Consider the following 18,548-nt stretch of genomic DNA (forward strand, 5'->3'; position numbering starts at 1 on the left):
TTCTTCTGTGTTTGATGCCATATTGGGTTTGATGCAGATTTGAGAAGCTACAGGAAGATGCCTTCACATATGCATTCGTGCTGAAGGCATTGGACATGGTCCAGGCTGCTGGCTCTGAGTAATAGGATCGCAGCCTAAGGAATCCTCCCAGAATGTGGGTCAATGCAACAACCTGACAGCTGACTCGTGTCTTCACCATTGGTGTTAGACAAGAATACTTTTTTTAAAAAAAACCCTTCTTTGGCTGATGGAGCAAAATTGAAAATACAGCCCCACTGTTGTTATCTTGGAGAAGTGTCAAATTGATTCAGGGGGTTCAACCACATATTAATATTTGTCTATTTATCCAGCTCCAGAATACTGTGACAAGATCGACATCTTAAAATAGCTTAGTTTGTACTTGGTTCTAGCTTTCCCCCAATATAATTTTCAAGGTGTTATGGTCATTTACACAATGAGAATAGATATGATGGGTGTTCCAATAATGAGAAAGGGAACAATAAAAAAAAGTAGGAAAAACAAAACAAAACAAAACAAAAAACCATGCCTGTGCATCGGCCGTGACAAATTTTCTGGGATGACATTTCCAAAAGTAACTCTGAAAAATGCTAGACACTGGAGGTGTTACACAAGAAAACACATATGGGGCCATTTGAGTTAACCTTGATGCAGCTAATGAGAAAGAATATAGGAATAAAATAGATTGTCATATTGTGTTTGGATGCACAATTTTGTTGAATTCTAGTAATTATTAATCTAAAAAAGTAGAAAGGGCCCACTCACAGGGTCTTTAGCATTCAAATGGAGGGACTGGACTCCAAATTGCATGTTCCTTTTCAAGACGGCCTTGAGACTCGTTGGGAATGATATACAAGCAACATCACCAGTTTATGTCGTTTCCTCATGATTAAAGAGGCTCACGATTCAACTCATCCCTGCATTCAAATTCAGCCTAAATTGAAAGGTTGAGGGGTACTATTACAGCTCTATTTATCTCTATCTTTGTTTCTAACTAGTATTGACTAGGTTTGAGGTCCAGCACCATGGCTCAGTGGTAGACAAACTCTCTTTCAACATTGAGACCGGGGATCAAGTGCCCATGGGGTGTGGGTGGGTGTGTGTGACTTGTGAGTGTGTGGGGGTGTGGGTGGGGGCGTAAAAAAAAAAAAAGAGCTGAAAAAGGAAAATACATTTGGACTTTCCAATCAGTAATAGCACAGTCAATACCTAACTGCGCACCAACATAACATTTCACTTCTCTATCTAAACAGCAAAAAATAAAATAAAAAATAAATAATTTATATGAAAGCATGATAAAGAAGCTTTGTTGCAAAGGAAACCTTAGAAAAGAGGTAGAGAAGAAGACTTTCACAGTAAGTATTCTTCTTTTTTGTGAAGAGGGCAACAGGTTTATTCATCAATTGGTTGAGAAAATGTGTACGTTATTCCTTTTAATCTACATTTCCACACAACAACAGGAACAATCACACAAGGTGCCCCTGCGTCCACACAAGCCATATCTTTACTAGAGAAAAAATAAAAATAAAAATGGAGGAAAAGGAAAAATAGCTGCTGATATCAATCTGCAGCACACATGGCAAAAGAAGATTTACACTGTTTCCGATTGGATTCTGCCTCCACTCAAATGGGGGTTCCTCCAATCCAAGAAACACAGACTTGGGGTGTCCGCTCAGGTTTGGTCTAGTTGGATTGATGCCTCAATTGGCTGTCTCGTTGTTCCATGAGGGATCCACTTGGGGAAGCTGATAATCATCTGGTGTTAGAGCCAGAGCAAAATCCGGCAACGCAGGTGCTGTCTCGAGGATCCTGGAAATGATGCGGAGATCTATACATCAGCAATCTGCAGTACTAGCAACAATTTCTCCTAATATGATTGCATGCATGCATGATGTGCTTGTATCTACATACGGTGGCTGCCGTTAAAATCTTGTCAAGAAACAAGCTACTTGGATCTATAATGTGCGATTCTCATGCATGGTTGTAAACTTCATTCACGCAAATCTGCTTCTGACTAGTTTCGAACTAGTTGGAAAATAGGAATTTTTAAAATGACAATTATATTAATTGAAAAGAAAATTAGAGATAATAAATTAGTTGAAAAAAAAAATTAATTTTCATAACGAATATCTGTTTTAAGAACTCAGATTTTAAAGGTTTCGCACCAAAATAAAAATATCTGTATCGTCTTCTCTCTCTGTTTTTTTTTTTTTTTTTTCAGAAATGACACTATTACAGAACAGTTTCTGCATAAAAGAGAAGAAATGATATTACAGGACAGACTACAATTTGCCACTGGAGAAGTAATATACTGTATGTTATCGTTTTCTATTTGTTGTGGAATTTGGAAAGAAGAAAAATAAGTGAACTTTTGATAATGTGATCGAGCTGATTTGTAAGGTGAGGTGAAGAACCAATAGTCTGCTTTTATTAAAAGAAGATTATGAATAGGCCCAAATTCCATGGGGTCCCACCACCTGATTTGTACAATTGACTTTGTGGCTAACTCTCGCAGGAGAAGAGAGAAGGTGACCCCTAGTTGGAAACCCGCGACTAGCGAGCAGTGGAAGTTTGAGGGTCGTCCTTGGAAAACCTGAGGCCCTGTGGTATGCAAGTTCTCAGCAGCGAAAGGGAAACATCCAAGTAATTTTCCAGTCCTGCATGTTTGGGGATTCTTCGGAAGCAGAAGTGAACTCAGAGAAGGCTTACATAAGGATTTTTGTCAAGCAAGTTCTCGGGGAAACTCCTTGTTGAAGGGGATCCTAGGATGTGTTTCCTGTACTTTCCATGATTGACCGGAGCTATATTTTTATTATTTATCTTTAAAGAGAGAGATCTGCGGTGCCATTTTGTTTCAAGGCTAAACATTCTATAAAGAGCGAGGTGACAATTTTTTGATAAGTTAACCAAAGAAGGTGCTCTTTGATCTTTCCCTTGTATTGGGAATTATTGATGTAGTTCTTGTTTCTAGCCTTTTAGAGCAGTTGTTGTTAATCCTCAAAAGGAAAGTTTACCACCGAAAAGATTCAATTAAAAGAACACATGTCAAAAGGCTTAAACCCAGATTTTGGATCACAACCATCTTACCTTTCATGACTGTATAGATCCCGGTTTACGCGAACCTTGCTGGAGGTGTCTTTTGGTATCTTCTCTGACAGATATTTCATTGTTCCCCATAGAGGTGGACTCCTGCAGGGCCATTGGTAAGCAAAGAGTTAGGTAAAAGGGAATAGAATTGGCTGGAAAATTCAAAACTAAGGTGCTCGGACAATTAATATGGTCTTTCATGCTCAAAAGCTCCTGAGATGGTATGATTTTTGGCCTTTCTTAATTCAACTGGGTAAAGGTTGGTTAGAGTTGATGCAGTGAGTTTCTCTATTACTCAAGTCACTGCTTGAATCCAAAAAAGAGCCATATGCCAGCATGGCTACCGCTCTTATTACATAGAGTGTAATGGCCAGATCTGTATTCTACATTGAGTGTAATCACTAGATCTGCATTCTGCATTGTTGTAATGTCCAAAATATGGCAATTCATGTCTTCATGATCATTGAATCTCCACCCAAAGAATCTTTGAGAAAAAAAGAATCTCCACTCAAAGAAGCGAGTATCTTGTTGGAATCTGTGCATGAATCTACACAGGCATGCATACACATGTTCACCCACAATATTAAGTCTCATTGACCTTGATGTAGGAGGTGCCATGTTGAAGGCTTCAGAGGCCTTTTTACTTTCTTTTAGGAACTCCTCTGCTGCTTGCAGGGCAGCTACAGCCATGCTGTGAGATTTCTCTGTATTCCCCTCATCAAGGATTAACCCATGATAATAGTATGCTGCAGCCTGGTAAAAGTATACAAATAAATATATCAGACGTTATTCAGATGGGCAAAATGAACAATAAGAAAAAATAAATAAAAAGAAAAGGAAGCCGTGTTCGGCTCAGAACTTAACCCACCCAGACCATTTTGCGATGGTTCAGTAGAGTCCAAACTTCAATTTGATTAAAAAAACAGCCAGGTGATGATAAACATGACTGACTGTTTATGAAATCAGCCAGTTTTGCATTAACCAGTTTAACAGAGAATTCAGAAATCAAACTAGCAATTTACAAGATGAATCTGAATTTTTCGGAATCTTAAACCATAAATAAGAAACAAGAACAGCTGAATCAAGTTGTACAGAAAAAGCTGTTACTCTTTAACATAAAAAAAACTGCAAGCAATATGTAAGGCAAAAGCTGTTATCCTTCAACATATAAATATGCAAGAAATATGAAGAAGCATGCCACCAACTGTGTCTGCTAAAAGTGCCATACTCCTACAGAAAACCATAAGCTAATGTTATGTTAATTTGGTGCTCCCGTGGAAAACCTTGTGATGCGCATTTCCATGACATGATAATAATCCTAACTCATGCAACTTATCTCTCCTTATTAACTAGTATTCTCTTCTCTTGTAACAAATTAGTTTATAAGTAGAAGTTTGGGAGAGAGAAAGCGAGCTCTCGACTCATTTTCCCTATTTCTCCTCTTTCCTTGGTACCATAAAATCAAGTATCCAACATTGCATGTTGCTAGCTTGATACTCAAGTATCACTGTCCATCAGCAACAACAATCCAATACTCCCATGAAAACGATCATGCTGAATTTGGTAGTGGCTTTGACAGCAATGACACATCATGCATGAGGTCACCAAATTGTCAATTTATTGCTGCGTAACTAGGATCGGTCCCCAAACACAATGAACTAGCCCACAGTCACTTTCTTTCTTGTTTTGAAGAATAATCCAGTCCTAATCTTCTCTACGGTAACTACAGTAACAAGTTAACCTTACCGTGGGCTTACAAAAGCGTCATTACCATGTTATCTTTTAGTATGGTTTCTGAGCAGATTTGTTTATTTGCCCATCAAGCTGCTCTTACTCATCAGTAGTGTTTCGAATAGTGTCTGTAGCGTTAGCAAACAGTGTAAATCCCTAGTAGCATAATATATATATATATATATATATCCGATATTATCTTTTTCTCCAGCTCAGCGATACCGATAACGCTGGTAGTATCAGAAATTTCAGGTATTAGCAATGTATCGCTAAGGGCCTGTTTGGCCAGGCAGATCCCATGGTATTATGAGGGATGGGATCGGCAATATCCTGGGATAGGCATGACGAGCCAAACAGATCCAGTGAACTTGTCCCGGGATATGAGCAATCCCATGGATCTTAAGACAATCCACTGACATCACCATCATTACCTTAAAATTGATCCTATCCCTTGGTTGGATGGATTGGAAGGTAAAATCCCAGGATATGCACGGCGTGCCAAACAGACCGAGTGAACAGGTCCCGGGATATAAGCAATCCCATGGATCTTAAGACAATCCACTGACACCACCATCATTACCTTAAAATTGAACCCATCCCTCCTAATACCATGGGATCTACCCGGCCAAACAGGCCCTAAGTATTGCCAACATATCAATATCGCTAATGTAATCGTCAATATTTTCAACTATGTAAATTCTAGGTATCGCTTGTAGTATCAAAAATTTCAGGTATTAGCAATGTATTGCTAAGTATCACCAATGCATCAATATCACTAATGTAATCGTCAATATTTTCAACTATGTAAATTCTAGGTGTCGCTTGTATTGCCAATGCATCAATATCGGCAATGCATCGCCAATATTTTCGACTATGTAAATTCTAGGTAATGCTTGTATCATAAGTGTATCGACGATATTTCAATAATGTATTGATATCATTATAAATTTGTTTGTTCAAAAAAATTATTTCAATTTTTTTTCTTTCATGGGCACATGGTTGTATGTAGTGTTCAATTTACCATTGATAATATTAATAATATCTTGATATTATCGATATCGCAACATGCGCGATATTAAGACCACAATCTCTTGTTTCCTTTACAATTATTGATGATTTCTTGGTGAAATATCATGTGTTTTTGATATTTTGCAATATCGATGGATGTTTGGATGAAAGGTTGGATGGTTAGATAGGGTGGATGGGATGGTTGGACTGATTTCTTACAACAACACATGCTTTAAAGGCCCCATTAAATGGAAACTTGTTATGTATGTATTCTTTTTGCAATTTTTTATTTTTAAATATGCAAATATGTACATTTTAATATCTCCAGAAGTTTCACTGAAAATTTCACCATTTCCCCAATGTTTCCCCGCATTTCCGGCTATTAGCGATATTATCGACGACATCGATATTGTTTCTATATCTCTAACCAGCGAAACTTGTAGTGACACTGATACTTCGAACACCATATATATATATATATATATATATATATATATATATGTGATAATTGCATTTTGTATTACAGTTTTGTACTTTGTACTTAATACTCTTAAATTGTGGGATTAATTTTTCATACTTGTGATTTGTGGTTTCAATTAGACATTATTAATTAAGTTGTTTTCTTCGAAAGTTGTTTATGTGATATTCTCTCATCATGCTTGACTGATTCACATTAGTAGATTGATTTCCAGATGTTCAAGGTTGCATCACATTGCATAGCCACGGGTCAGAGAGAGTTGCAATTGGTTTGGAAGTATTATGTGAGATATGCAGCAAAAGATATTATACTCTGCAGAATTACTACATCTAGAGTTCTTTGTTAAGCACTTCCAGAGGATGACAACAAATTTCAGCTGTCTCCAAAATCAAATTAGGTATTAAATCGGTTGTACAACATACTTCCCAAAGAAATGAATAGATTCGTTTTTTGAAAAATAAATAAATTAGGTATTAAATCCTTTTCGGCATTATTACACAATTAAGGAAAGAATAAAGTAATTGGAACAAAACATAAAGCTGAAAATTACTAAGAGCATGTTCAGGACATCTTGCAAACACTAGAACCGAATGTGAAAAGGCACAATTGGTACAATTCAACAATCCCTTGAAAGCCATAAATACAAGGCATTTGGAGACTTCACTACAGTTAATAAAGGTGGGGCCAAATCTTAAGAACAAAATCTGTGTTGCAAAGAAGCATGAAGTTCTAAGTTGACTAGGTAGCAATTTATTTATTTTTTGAAGGATTGAACATGGGAAGATGGCCTTTTGAACTTTGCCCAATATTCCTCCCATCCTCGATTCTTGTTTTCCCCCCTTCTAAAAATCCTTCAGAAAGTTCCAATCATACTTATATCACATCTTCCCTCACATGTCGCCCATTGAATGTTAAAAGTTCCAATTCACTTGTGTTGCTTGATCTAGGGACTTGAAAAGGAATCTATAAAACATTGACTAGGTAGCATTTTTTTTTTCAAGGATTGAACAAGGGAACATGGCCTTTTGAACTTCTCACCCAATATTTCTCCCATTCTCAATGATCAATTTTGTCCTTCTTAAAGAACCTTCAGATTTGCAATCATGCTTATCATATCTTCCTTCATATGTCATCCATTGAATGTTAGACTTCCAATTTGCTTGCATTGCTTGATCAAGGGACTTGAAAAGGAATTTATGAAACATCATAATGGCTGCAGGAACCACCATTTAGCACTGCTTTGACCTCCAAATTGGACATAAGTGGCATAAAATATTCAAACCACCCCATGAAGCTGAGAGACAACATATTATCTAACCAAGCACAAAATGCGGAGTTGGGAATCGAGCAAGGATGAGTGATAAACAAGTATGATATAACTAGAATGTACTGGTGGGAAAATGAAAGAAAATAACTGTAGAGGTACCTTCGCTTCAACATATTTCCACTTAACAAAGAGCTGATGCTTTTCCCCCCAACCATTTGTTAATGGAAGGTGAACAATGTTTTCTTGTGCCTGCATCGAATAGCATGACGAACACAGCAGTAAAAATCCGTGTCTAGATCCTATGTGTGCCTTCTTATTTACACACATGATATCGAAAAGAAACTATGATATGAATAATTCGCAATAATGCATATTATTGTGAATAACTACAAGTATGGAGGCCCTTGCTAATAGAGTGAATCCCCTTCTTCTCACTCTACAGGGCTGAAGGGAAGTCGAGAGAAAATAATGTGTGGCTGAATTGCATGCAGTAGTAGACAAACCACCAAGTGTAAACTCTCATCATAAAAGTATAAATTATCCAGATTTATCTGTGTAGAGGAAAACCAGGACAACACCAATTTATAACAGTTAGAATAAAGCAATAAAAGAAACAAACAGAGAATGTTCTTTGCTTGGTCTCTTCAGAAAGCTAGAGGACCTGATATGGATACGGGGTCCCCTTTCCCCAAAGTAAAACTTAAGACAACCCACATTATGAAGCTATTAGTTGCCAGTTCTCTGAAATCTAGGATGAATTATTCCAGGTGGTCCACAAGCATTTGCAAATATTGTTGAATAACTTTGACAAAATTGTAGCTTGAGTTGTAACAGATCATCTCAGTGCTCTTTCCTGAAGTGCTTTCTGAAGAGACCCAGCAGAGACAGAAGAGTATTGCCCCTTTGGGCTTCAATTCGCACGGAAATTAATCCTACTAAGCAAAGGCACTAAAAAAAGAAGGGATAAAAAAATCAAGGTGACAAGTTCTTAGCAACACCAACATGTCCCAAAATGACTGAGAATGGCAATAGAAGCAACTGGGCACTGGCACTGCCACAGTGAGCTTGTCTTAAGACGGGATTGCCTTGGTGTCCATCTGACAAAGGAAGAAAATGATGTTTGGCAGCTGATGTCAGAAGAAACCAAGGCGCAACCCTAAGAAAGTGCATCGAACAGTGGTACCCAGACAGTGAAATAGAATAGTGGCGAGTGGCGACAAAGGTGTGGGGCAGAAGTATGCAGGTAAATGACTTAACTCGTTAGCCTGGTCTCAATGTATAAAACATTAAACTAACAAGATGCATATGAGTCAGGAGGGCATTGGATAATAACACATGTAACTAGAAAAAATGCTGTCCATGGTTAGCTATAGCAAGTTCCATAGGTGATTTCTGGGAATACTTGCATTCACAGAAGAAAAACAGATCCTGTGAACAGATCCTGTGAAGTACGCCATACAAAAAGGGAGGTCTGCTAAGCCCCACATTCACCTCTGCGTGCAGCCACATATTACAAACTGATGCATGTAGAATATCTTAGCCCTGTATCAGGTGGGATCCACTGGACAGATAATTTAGGAAAAAATCAGGTTGCTTACTATCAGGTAGGCCACACAGGTATGAAAAAGACGGATGGTCTGAGAGAACTCCCAAGTTTGTTTATGCTGCCTGTTATTTTTCGTGTGTAGGATACATTGTGTAGGATATAATTTTCTTTCTTCTGCATAAAATTCTCACATGATCAATTCATGAGATAATAGAGGATGATATTATATTACTACACGCTTCTGACTCACCTTTTGAAATCTTGCAAGATATTTGATGGGGACATCTCGCGCACACGCACGCCCCCCTTACGCACGTATGTAAGGAGGGCCCCACCTTCGATCCGAATCGATGATGACATCCATGGAGGGCCTTCTAGTTAGAGGACTTTGTTTTGGTTCCATGGGGTGGACCCGATCATCATGTGGATCTCATAATTGGATCTCATGATCGTGGCCCACTACCCTAGGTGACCTAGGACTTTGATTTTGCTTATTACCGTTATTAGGAACATCATGAACGGTTTAGATTGCATTGATTAGTTGTTATTTTTTATCACTTCGTCCTTAAGTAATAGGTCGCGCACATGGCATGAGTTTTAGGGTATAGGATTTTATTATAAATAGGTACCTCTTGTAGTTTTTTTCCTCATTGAATATTATGAATAAAATTCTGCGTTTTCCTGCTTCTCTAATTCTATGAGTTGTGGAAATCCAATTGGGTGCGAAACTCTCCCTTCTTTGAAGGGCTAACTACTGTGGTGCGAAGCCACACCCATCCTGATTCGTCCCCATCTCCTACCATCCATATTCCTCATCTCCTACAGTCATCCCCTCATCAAATCCACCCACATTTGCAGCTAATCTTTTCCCTACAACAGATTTTCAGAATCTGGCCCTGCGGGAGGGCTAAAACTTCGACAGAGCACCATGCACAAACCAGACATCTGATCGGTGTGAAACTTGGCGTGAAGGTGGACCTCCCCTGACCGACCAGCACCTAGCTGGATGATTTTAGATTCGTGGGCTCCACACACGTGCGGGCAGGATCCCACGCCCGTGCGTCAGGCCCGGGCCGTTGTCCACACGTGTGGATCATCTTGGGTTTGTTTCTCTCTTTTATTTCACTCCTCTCGCCTTATTTCTCTAACCCTGACCCTAGATAATCTTAAATCCCAAGTCCTATTCCACTTTTGCAAACCCTAGGTTTTCCCAATTTGAAACATGTGAATCTCTTAGATTGGGAAGTAATCCTTTACATATGTGGATAAATTTACTCTCCTTTGAGCATTATTTAGTCTATAATTTTTAATTGATCCAGCCCTAACATGTGTAGGCTTGGACCCATATAGATTCCCCTTGTTGAATGCTTGACTTTTATGTGGGATGTGGAATTTTTTGTGATTCTTTTAAAATTGGTGTGATCTAAAGCCTGAAATCTTGCATATCATATTTAATTTTCATGTCCTGCATCAATATTGGTGTTCCATAGGATTTGTAATCATGTTGGAACTTGGAACAAAGAGATTGCAAAAGGAGAAACTTGATTATGAAAGTTGAAGACAATGCTGACAAATGGTTGGTTGTCACAGGATGCAGAGCATCACGTGGCAAGTTAAAGGATAGATGAGAACTCAAGCAGTGGAATCCAGAAAATTCAGGTTACTCTAAGCGACCAGTAGCAAGAACCAGTGCCTGAAAAGATTGGTAAGCGAGTTTCCAAAAGCAAGTAAAATACGTGGATAACAAAAACACTCCATGCAGAGAATTACTAACTCAAAAACTAAGATGAGGCATCTTGGTTTTGTTCCATGGAGAACAAGGAAAATTAATTTAGTGAAACCTTGCATCACAGAAACATGAAAGAGTGAAAAAAGTTAAACAAAAAAGAAGGTGGCAGGATAAGAACAAGGTGATATTAACAAGTTGAATAAAAGAGTTACATACGAGACAGTGAGCATGAAAGAAGATAAAGCTGAGGGTGATCATGCAAATTTGATCATCACATAACTAAGAACAGTGAAGAAGTGCAAGCCAATTTTGTTAGTATAGAAAAGAATGATCAATGGCTACAAAAGCCACATAAGATTAGCATCATGTTGCTGACAATGATACATCAAGAATGTAACAATACCTGATGCCAGTACTTCACCATCTCACAGGCAAGCCTCCGTTTCACTGCTAGTGTAGCCTTTGTACTATCGATTGCCATCCCAAGTTGAATATCAACACCCTATTTCAGCCGACAAGAAAAAATAAATGGTGAAAGAGTGCCATGAGTGGCTTGTCTATTTACACAACAAAATGTAGTAATTTATCCTGTTTACAAAACGTTACACAAATATACATATGCACCTCCTAAGGTCAAAAGTTGGCTACAAAAATGATGTAGATCCATCAATTAGAAAAACTTGCATCCATTGGCAAGAAGTCATGGTCGTCATTGTATTTTTAAAATTTAAATGTGGCCCATATTGGCAATTGATGAAAACCTAGGAAAACCACAATGAATAAAAAAATAAAAAATAAAAAATCCCTCACAAAAATCACCATGAAGAGTTCAATAAGATGGTAGCAGAAATCATCAGGAAAGAAACAGTATTATGGAAATTAAATGCACCCAAATTTCCCAAGTCACTGACTTTCGACAAAGACAAGCATATATCTTGTCCTTGGCTGAAAAATATAGTCAATCAAACCACATGCAACTAACCATATTTCTTCTCATCAAAGCTATAGATGAATTATTGAAAATGGCACGCACGATCATCACAGTTTATTTTCCTCAAAAGATCAAATTGAAGCAAAGGATAATGTTGATTGTCGAGACTCTATATTGAAATTAGCTCCCAAGTTTCCAAGGGTCATTCCACCATGAAAATGGGATGGCCCAAAAATCATGCCAATCCAATCATCACGTGGACCACGCAATAGAAAACGACGACTCCCACACTACTAGTTCCAGATGAAAAAATGTACAACTAGCTGTGCCGGGACCCACCTTGGTGTATGTCGGTCATCCAATCCAATTCATCCAATGGGATTGTACCACCATGAAATAGAATGGCCCGAAGATCATGGTCATACAATCATCATGTGTGCCACACAAAAGAAAACAATGGACAACCATCCGAAAACCTCCAAATCAAGTGGAGGCTCACTTGATGGTTGGATTGGCATGGCTTTCAAGCACTCACAGAGACCAGAATTCACCCATGTCATTTCTTATAACCACCTAATTCCACAAGGACCGGGCTCCAATGAGAACCATCATAATTTAGTTTTCAACCCCTGACTAATGGTCACTTTCATCTTTTTGTAATTATTTCATTGTACTGACTTCACTTCCATTGTGTTCAAGTCTCTTAATTCTTTGATTTTGTACAGAGGTACTTCATGTTTGGACCAATTCCTTCTCCATGTAGTCCTTCATTTTGAAACAAGTAACCAAAACCAACTCATTTGGACCCTACTCAAATTTTATGGGAAAATGAGTTGAGGTAATAGATTAATTAAAAAAGAAAATATCCCACGTTGCCTTTGTGATGCATGTGACTGCGTTCAAGTTACTTAGGATCTAGCCATTCTCAAACCGATTGTTTTCCTTTTCTTTTCTAATCAAGTCATAAATGGTTAAATCAGCATTTACTCCAGCATACTTGTCTTAACATGCCAAAATTTTGCATGGACAGTCTACTCAATATGAATTCTAACACAGAAGTGAAAAATCAGAGTACATCAACTAAGAGTATTTATACTTAGACAATATCTACAAGCAGGAACAGTGGGCCAGCACTAAATATCCATAAACTCTAGTGAGAAGATTAAATTGTGATGTAAGAGGAAGGCTATATAAAATTGTAAAGCGAGGTATTGAATGATGTTACAGAATTGGCAAGTACCAGGCCTAATGCTTGCAGAGAAAGAGCTCGCAGCACTCCTTCTGACATGTCTACTGGAAGATCTCTCCTACAGAGAAACATTGGTGGCAGAAGTCAAGATATTTGCAAGATTTCAGTATTTGATTAATCAACATGATGGAAACAATTGTGCTAACACTCGAAACATCCTTTAGAATCAACATAAATCCTACTGGTTATTTCAAAGCAAGTATTCAGTCAGTTAAGAAGACAACAATAGTAATAATCTAATCAACAAACCTCAAGTCAAGGGGTATCTGCGGGAGAACATGTCTGATGGCACAATCCAAATATCCTGATGCCTTCAGGAAAACGTCAACAGAAGCTCGCCTGCCTTCTACTACAAAGAGACAAGAAAGAAAATGACATGTAGCAGAAGCAATCAAAGAGGAAAAACGACTCATTAGAGAAAGGAAAAGAAAGCATAAATAACTCACTCCCACACCATAGTAGGTGTGGATGTAAATATTGGAATAAAGGAGGGTAAAAGAAGGTTACCACATCAGGTGCAAAAGTAGCAACTGAAATAAGGGATGGTAAAAGAAGATTATAAGCTCTATAGAGCTAGACCGCAGCTGTCAGTAAATGCTCATGAACATTAAATATACAGGTGAGAAGACACTATTCCAGACTGATGATTCAGATAACAATATGGTTTCAAATACCACTGCAGTGGTTATGGAAATTAAAAATCTGACATGTTAGTTACAAGTTGAACCAACTTGATGTTCAACAATTTCCAGACTAACTTGTGAGTAGATTTTATGAATATGTAAATCAGGCTATCATTTGTCAGATGTTTCTCGAAAGGTAGCTTGCAGTTGCACTGAGACATGCATGACAGTGATCACATGCACTGAATTGCAATAACATCAATATCCACCAAATGATCATGAATCTTAATTGCCAACTAAAATCCCACCAGGAAAAGTAAAGAAAAATGAAATCATTGTAACGTGAATATAAGAAATGAAACAACACAAACATATGTGCCAAATTCAATAAATTATTTTATGCGCTGCATTAGTTGAAGATCGTAGAATAATTAGTATTAGGTTTTGCTCTGAGAAGATTGCTAGCTGGAATTCATATGGATGGTATCTGATGTCAGGTGTCAATCTGTGCAGCATTAAAAAATAAATAAATCAACTTTCTAAATTCATTAGACCTAATAATGGAAAAAGACCAGTAGCTCAAGAGACAACCTGAACTGGTGGACTGTCTGGGACGACCTACCAAAATCACACTAATCAGATGAATCTAACTGTCCCATAAATGGACTTTTGCCTGTTGAATGTTAACTGTTGACCATTTATTTATCTTGAGCACCTGTTTGTCAGCTATCAATATAAGCTGTGGCCAATACATGGTCAAGCCCATCAGATGTATCATCATCATGATCTAAGCCTTATCCAAATTAATTGGCGTTGACTACAAGAATCTTGTTCTGCTAATCCACTCTATCAAGGGCCAGACCTTCAGTTATAGCATAGGTCATCAAGTCTTCTCTTACTACCTCCATCAATGTCCTTTTGGGCATTCCCTTTTCCCTTTTAGAGCCTTCCACTTGGATTAACTCACTCTTCTAACCAGCATGGCTCTTGGTCTCTGTTGCGCATGGCCATTCCATCTATCAACTTTCCCTCATCTTATCACCTATCGGTGCTACGCCGAAGTTCCCTCAAACACATTAATTTCTAATCACATCCTTCCTCATCTTGCTACTCATCCATCTCAACATCCTCATTTCAGCTACAATCATCCTATGACCACGTTATTCTTTAACTACCCAACATTTTGTCCCATAAAGCATGGCCACGTGCAGTGGAGAACAGGCCAGACCACAAATTCAGCGGGTCCCATCAGCTACTAAACAGGACAAGTTTCAGATAATTACCTTGATTAAATATACTTGCACAGAAGGAAAAAGAAAGACAAAGAATAATAACATCCATAGCAGTGAGTAAACCCTAAGCACCTACCTTCTGATACTTTTGGCTGACAACCATCTGTAGATGTTTTAGGTAGAAGCAACAGATTGGCCTGTGATAATGATAGCATAGCCATCAAGTGTAAAACTGACAATACCTCATACCATGCATTCGAAATGGCTGTTTCCTGCAAGGGGCATTCAAGTAAGAAGAATAAGTTACAAAGTCGCATGGTTATCGGGGAATAAAAATAGCCATACTGCTTCCCACCTCTGCATCATCCTCCTGATTAACCCACACAAATTGCACCATGTCTTTTACCTGACTTCCTGTACAATGTAATTATACAACTGTCAAGGATTAAACTTAGTGGAAAAATACTATCATACAACACAATAAAATTAATGTACACATGCTTATATCTACATAACATAGAAAGTACAGAGGTTGAGCTACCATCTTTCACTAATCCCAATAAAAGTGGCAAGTAATCTTCAAGCGCTTGCTGAAGATCATGTAATGTTGAACCTCCTGCAGGAAGATCTCACGTAAGTTTATCAATCTCAAGTGTAAACTAATTAGATGACCTTGGCCTTCTTTAGTATTCAACTAACCTTGCTGTGTAGCAGTTTTTCTCCTGGGCTTTGTAGTTGCCGATACTTCTTGGCCAGCAATGACAACTATTCGTGCTCTAAGAGCAGAAAGACGCTCCACTAAATTTTTAGACAAGTGAGAACCTAGTGGCTGAGAAAAATCCACAGCTTTAGGGATGCGTAGTCCAGGCACAAACACAACGACCTCTCCCACATTTCCAGGTTTTCTTCTGTTTCCGCCACCATCTTTTGGTGTTGATACAAAACATCCCATATCCTGGGACTTATTTCTGCCCCACAATAAGAAAACAAAATAAAATGCCATGTAATCAAGATTTAAGTAACCCCAAATGCATTAAGTTGCTCCAAAATTAGCAACATTAGCACCTTTCACACTCGAACTGCAAGTAATTGGAAACAGAAATACTTAGAAGATAAGCCGATCACCAAACGCAAACATCCAGAATTTAAGTGTTTGAGAAAATTGAACTGCACTTATGGGTGATGTTTATCGGTAGAAGAGAACACATGACACATGATGAAGCTTTACCATCAACAAATCATAAAGAATATTAATTAAAAGGGAGCTGATATCTACAACCACCCTGGTAGGATGGATACACCCTTTATTTCTACTTTTGGAAATACAATACCATAACGTTTGCATTAAAGTAGAAAGTATGGTGTATCTGTTAATTAGGGTGTGTAACAGTGTCTCCTTTAATTAAAAGCCAACCAACAGAGAGCGACTCACGAGACTTTCACAGATTGTTAGTACAACTGGTCAAAAAAGAAACAACCCATCTACTTTCCCCCTTACCTTTCTTTTCTTTTCTACCCTTCCTTAACTTGTTTTCAGAAATCAAAATTCTCGAATTCTAAAGAAACAACACATCAATCAGAGAGAAAAAATGAGATTGGAAAACTTCAACAGCCAACAAAATCACAAAATGGATCGATCAAATGGCAGGAAACAGAGAAACGGGCATTCAAGAAATACTTCAGAGGATTTTAAGAAACCAAATCAGTTCTTCTTCTTCTTCTTCTTCTTCCTTTTATTCAAAAATCAAACCAAAATCCGCCTTCTAAAGAAAAAAAGATATCAAACAGAGATTACACATCAGATCGAAAACATTACAGTCAAACAAAATCATGAAGATTATCAACCACGTGAGGAGAAAAAAAAAGTGTAGTAGGTGAAACACCAGCAAAATTTCAGAAACGATAAGGAAACACAGTCAAAATTCACGTGTATTCAATCTTTTCCCCCCCACTTTTTTCCTACTTCGCTTTTCTTTTTTCACAATACGAATTCTCCTTTTTATTGAAAAAGACATGTATTGACAGCAAAGCAATTGCACTCACTTTTTTCACGTATCAGACGCTCAACCGATCCGCCAAACCTTCCTCCAATCTCTGTACAAATGCTTCATGAATCAGAACATGAGAAAGGCAAAAAAAGGAAGGACCAAATCACACCAAACTCATGAAGTAAGACAGGTTTTTACTATTTTTAACCACAAAGTCAGCTTCCTTTGACTTGTGGCAACCAAAAGGGAAAAAGAAAGCCCTACTAATTAACCTAAATTCAAAGGTGAACAGATCCAAACGTACATGACCGAAACTCTCAAATTCCAGCTTAGAAGCTAAGAAAGTTCAAACGGAAGGCGAAACTAAAAAGCTGCTCAAATTAATGAAAAATAGATAAAATTGAGCAGATCATACGGATTCGTTGGGAAAAATATCCACAGAAAACCGCCAAGTTAATCGAAACAAGTAAAAGAAGAGTTGAGGAAATAGAAATATATGAGCATTTCAACATCACATGTCCAATGGATTATTCATCAAATCCAAGTAGGAAAGCTGCAAGCTTGAAAATGTGAATGAGAAGATGATAGCTGAAACTTAGATTAAGAAGAAAATGCAAACGATTCTCCAACTCCGGAGTGAGTTGAAGAGATTGAAGATAAGAAATGCATCAAGAGTTCATGAAATTCAGCTAAAACAAGAGTTCATGCCTTGAAAACCACAGATTCAAATAGAAAACCAAAACCCTTCAAAGAACTATAATCAATCACACTGAACAAGTTTGTTTAAAAGTCAATCGATCGTTGAATTGAGATATTCAAAGAGGATAAAAGGCATCGGAAAGTGAAAAACGAGAAATTCGCGGAATTGAAGCTCAGACGGCTAACCAAACAGGAAAATCGAAGAGGAGCGTATGTTGGCTAGCGTTTCTTGCATATCTCATCAAAAAATCATTCGGATGGTTCGGAATTCCACATCGAAGCCGAACTATACCTTATCTGAAACCCTAGAATGGAAGAATTCCATAAAAATCTTCCTTCAAAAACAGTTCTTTTGTTACAAGAGTCGAAATGACAGTTGCTTTAAACCCTCGAAAGGGAGAATTCAGTTGCGGGAGAATTCGACTGCAGAGACGATTGCAAAAACCCTAGAAAGAGGGTTTTACGCTGCAATTCCAGAGCGAGATAGAGAGAGCAACGTCGTTCGAGTTAGATTGCTGGCTTCTAAATGGCGTCCGAATCGAGGGGTATTTAAAGGGCCACAAGAAGGAAGTGAAAAACATCGATACTCTGGAAGATGGAAATGGTCTATACGCATGCACATGACTTCTGTATACGTGGCACCAATGTAAATCAATCCAACCTTCCGATTCGTGGTCCCTACTCTATAGGTAGCAAATTGAAAAAATCACCCTGAAATAAGGATCCTATCTTTTCGAGGGAAACGGATTGGCTACTCCCCCTGCCACCAGCCCATGGCTGATGGTCAGTGCTCTTTGAGCCCCACCATGATGTATGTGTTTCGTCCATTCCGTTTATCCGTTTTTACGGATCATTTTAGGGCTTAATACCAAAAATTATAGGGATATAAATCTCAGGTGAACCACACCAAAGGAAAACAATAGTGATTGGATATCCACCATTCAAATCGTCCTAAGGCCCAA

The 18,548-nt window shown here is 38.1% G+C and overlaps 2 protein-coding genes across 5 annotated transcripts in view; one reads left to right on the forward strand and one right to left on the reverse strand.

The window, feature by feature from the left end:
• Positions 1–446, forward strand: part of LOC131236805 (uncharacterized) — a 52,223-nt gene extending 51,777 nt beyond the window's left edge. For both annotated transcript variants that reach the window (XR_009166884.1, XM_058234258.1), the window contains one exon: positions 38–446. Coding sequence is in view for 1 of the 2 variants with exons in the window: in XM_058234258.1 (XP_058090241.1) it covers positions 38–122 (85 nt within the window). In the remaining variant the exon portion in view is untranslated. The remainder of the gene's footprint in view (positions 1–37) is intronic.
• On the reverse strand, positions 231–18,122 carry LOC131236808 (uncharacterized). Of its 3 annotated transcripts, none has more exons than XM_058234266.1 (13): positions 17,879–18,122; positions 16,943–16,993; positions 15,599–15,867; positions 15,441–15,515; positions 15,255–15,313; positions 15,036–15,171; positions 13,294–13,390; positions 13,036–13,102; positions 11,268–11,366; positions 7,749–7,838; positions 3,704–3,858; positions 3,106–3,207; positions 231–1,827 (listed from the first exon to the last, which is right to left on the reverse strand). In XM_058234266.1, the coding sequence occupies exons 3-13, from the start codon at positions 15,849–15,851 to the stop codon at positions 1,719–1,721; spliced, it is 1,242 nt and encodes a 413-aa protein (XP_058090249.1). In that variant the 5' UTR covers positions 15,852–15,867; positions 16,943–16,993; positions 17,879–18,122; the 3' UTR covers positions 231–1,718. The 3 variants fall into 3 exon arrangements, with proteins under 3 accessions (XP_058090249.1, XP_058090246.1, XP_058090247.1); XM_058234263.1 differs by having other exon boundaries at positions 13,294–13,393; positions 17,879–18,121; XM_058234264.1 differs by lacking the exon at positions 16,943–16,993 and having other exon boundaries at positions 13,294–13,393; positions 17,879–18,121.
• Between the last annotated feature and the right edge of the window lie 426 nt (positions 18,123–18,548).

This window comes from Magnolia sinica, chromosome 2 (assembly GCF_029962835.1).
Source record: "Magnolia sinica isolate HGM2019 chromosome 2, MsV1, whole genome shotgun sequence".
NCBI classification, from domain to species: domain Eukaryota; kingdom Viridiplantae; phylum Streptophyta; class Magnoliopsida; order Magnoliales; family Magnoliaceae; genus Magnolia; species Magnolia sinica.

Excerpts from the sequence above, each read along its gene's own strand:
- LOC131236808 (XM_058234264.1), bottom strand. The coding sequence starts at position 15,851 with ATGGGATGTTTTGTATCAACACCAAAAGATGGTGGCGGAAACAGAAGA. Across the intron at positions 15,172-15,254 it reads ATCAGGAGGATGATGCAGAG|GAAACAGCCATTTCGAATGC; the intron begins GTGGGAAGCAGT and ends TGCCCCTTGCAG. Across the intron at positions 13,394-15,035 it reads TCAGCCAAAAGTATCAGAAG|TAGAAGGCAGGCGAGCTTCT; the intron begins GTAGGTGCTTAG and ends GTCTCTTTGTAG.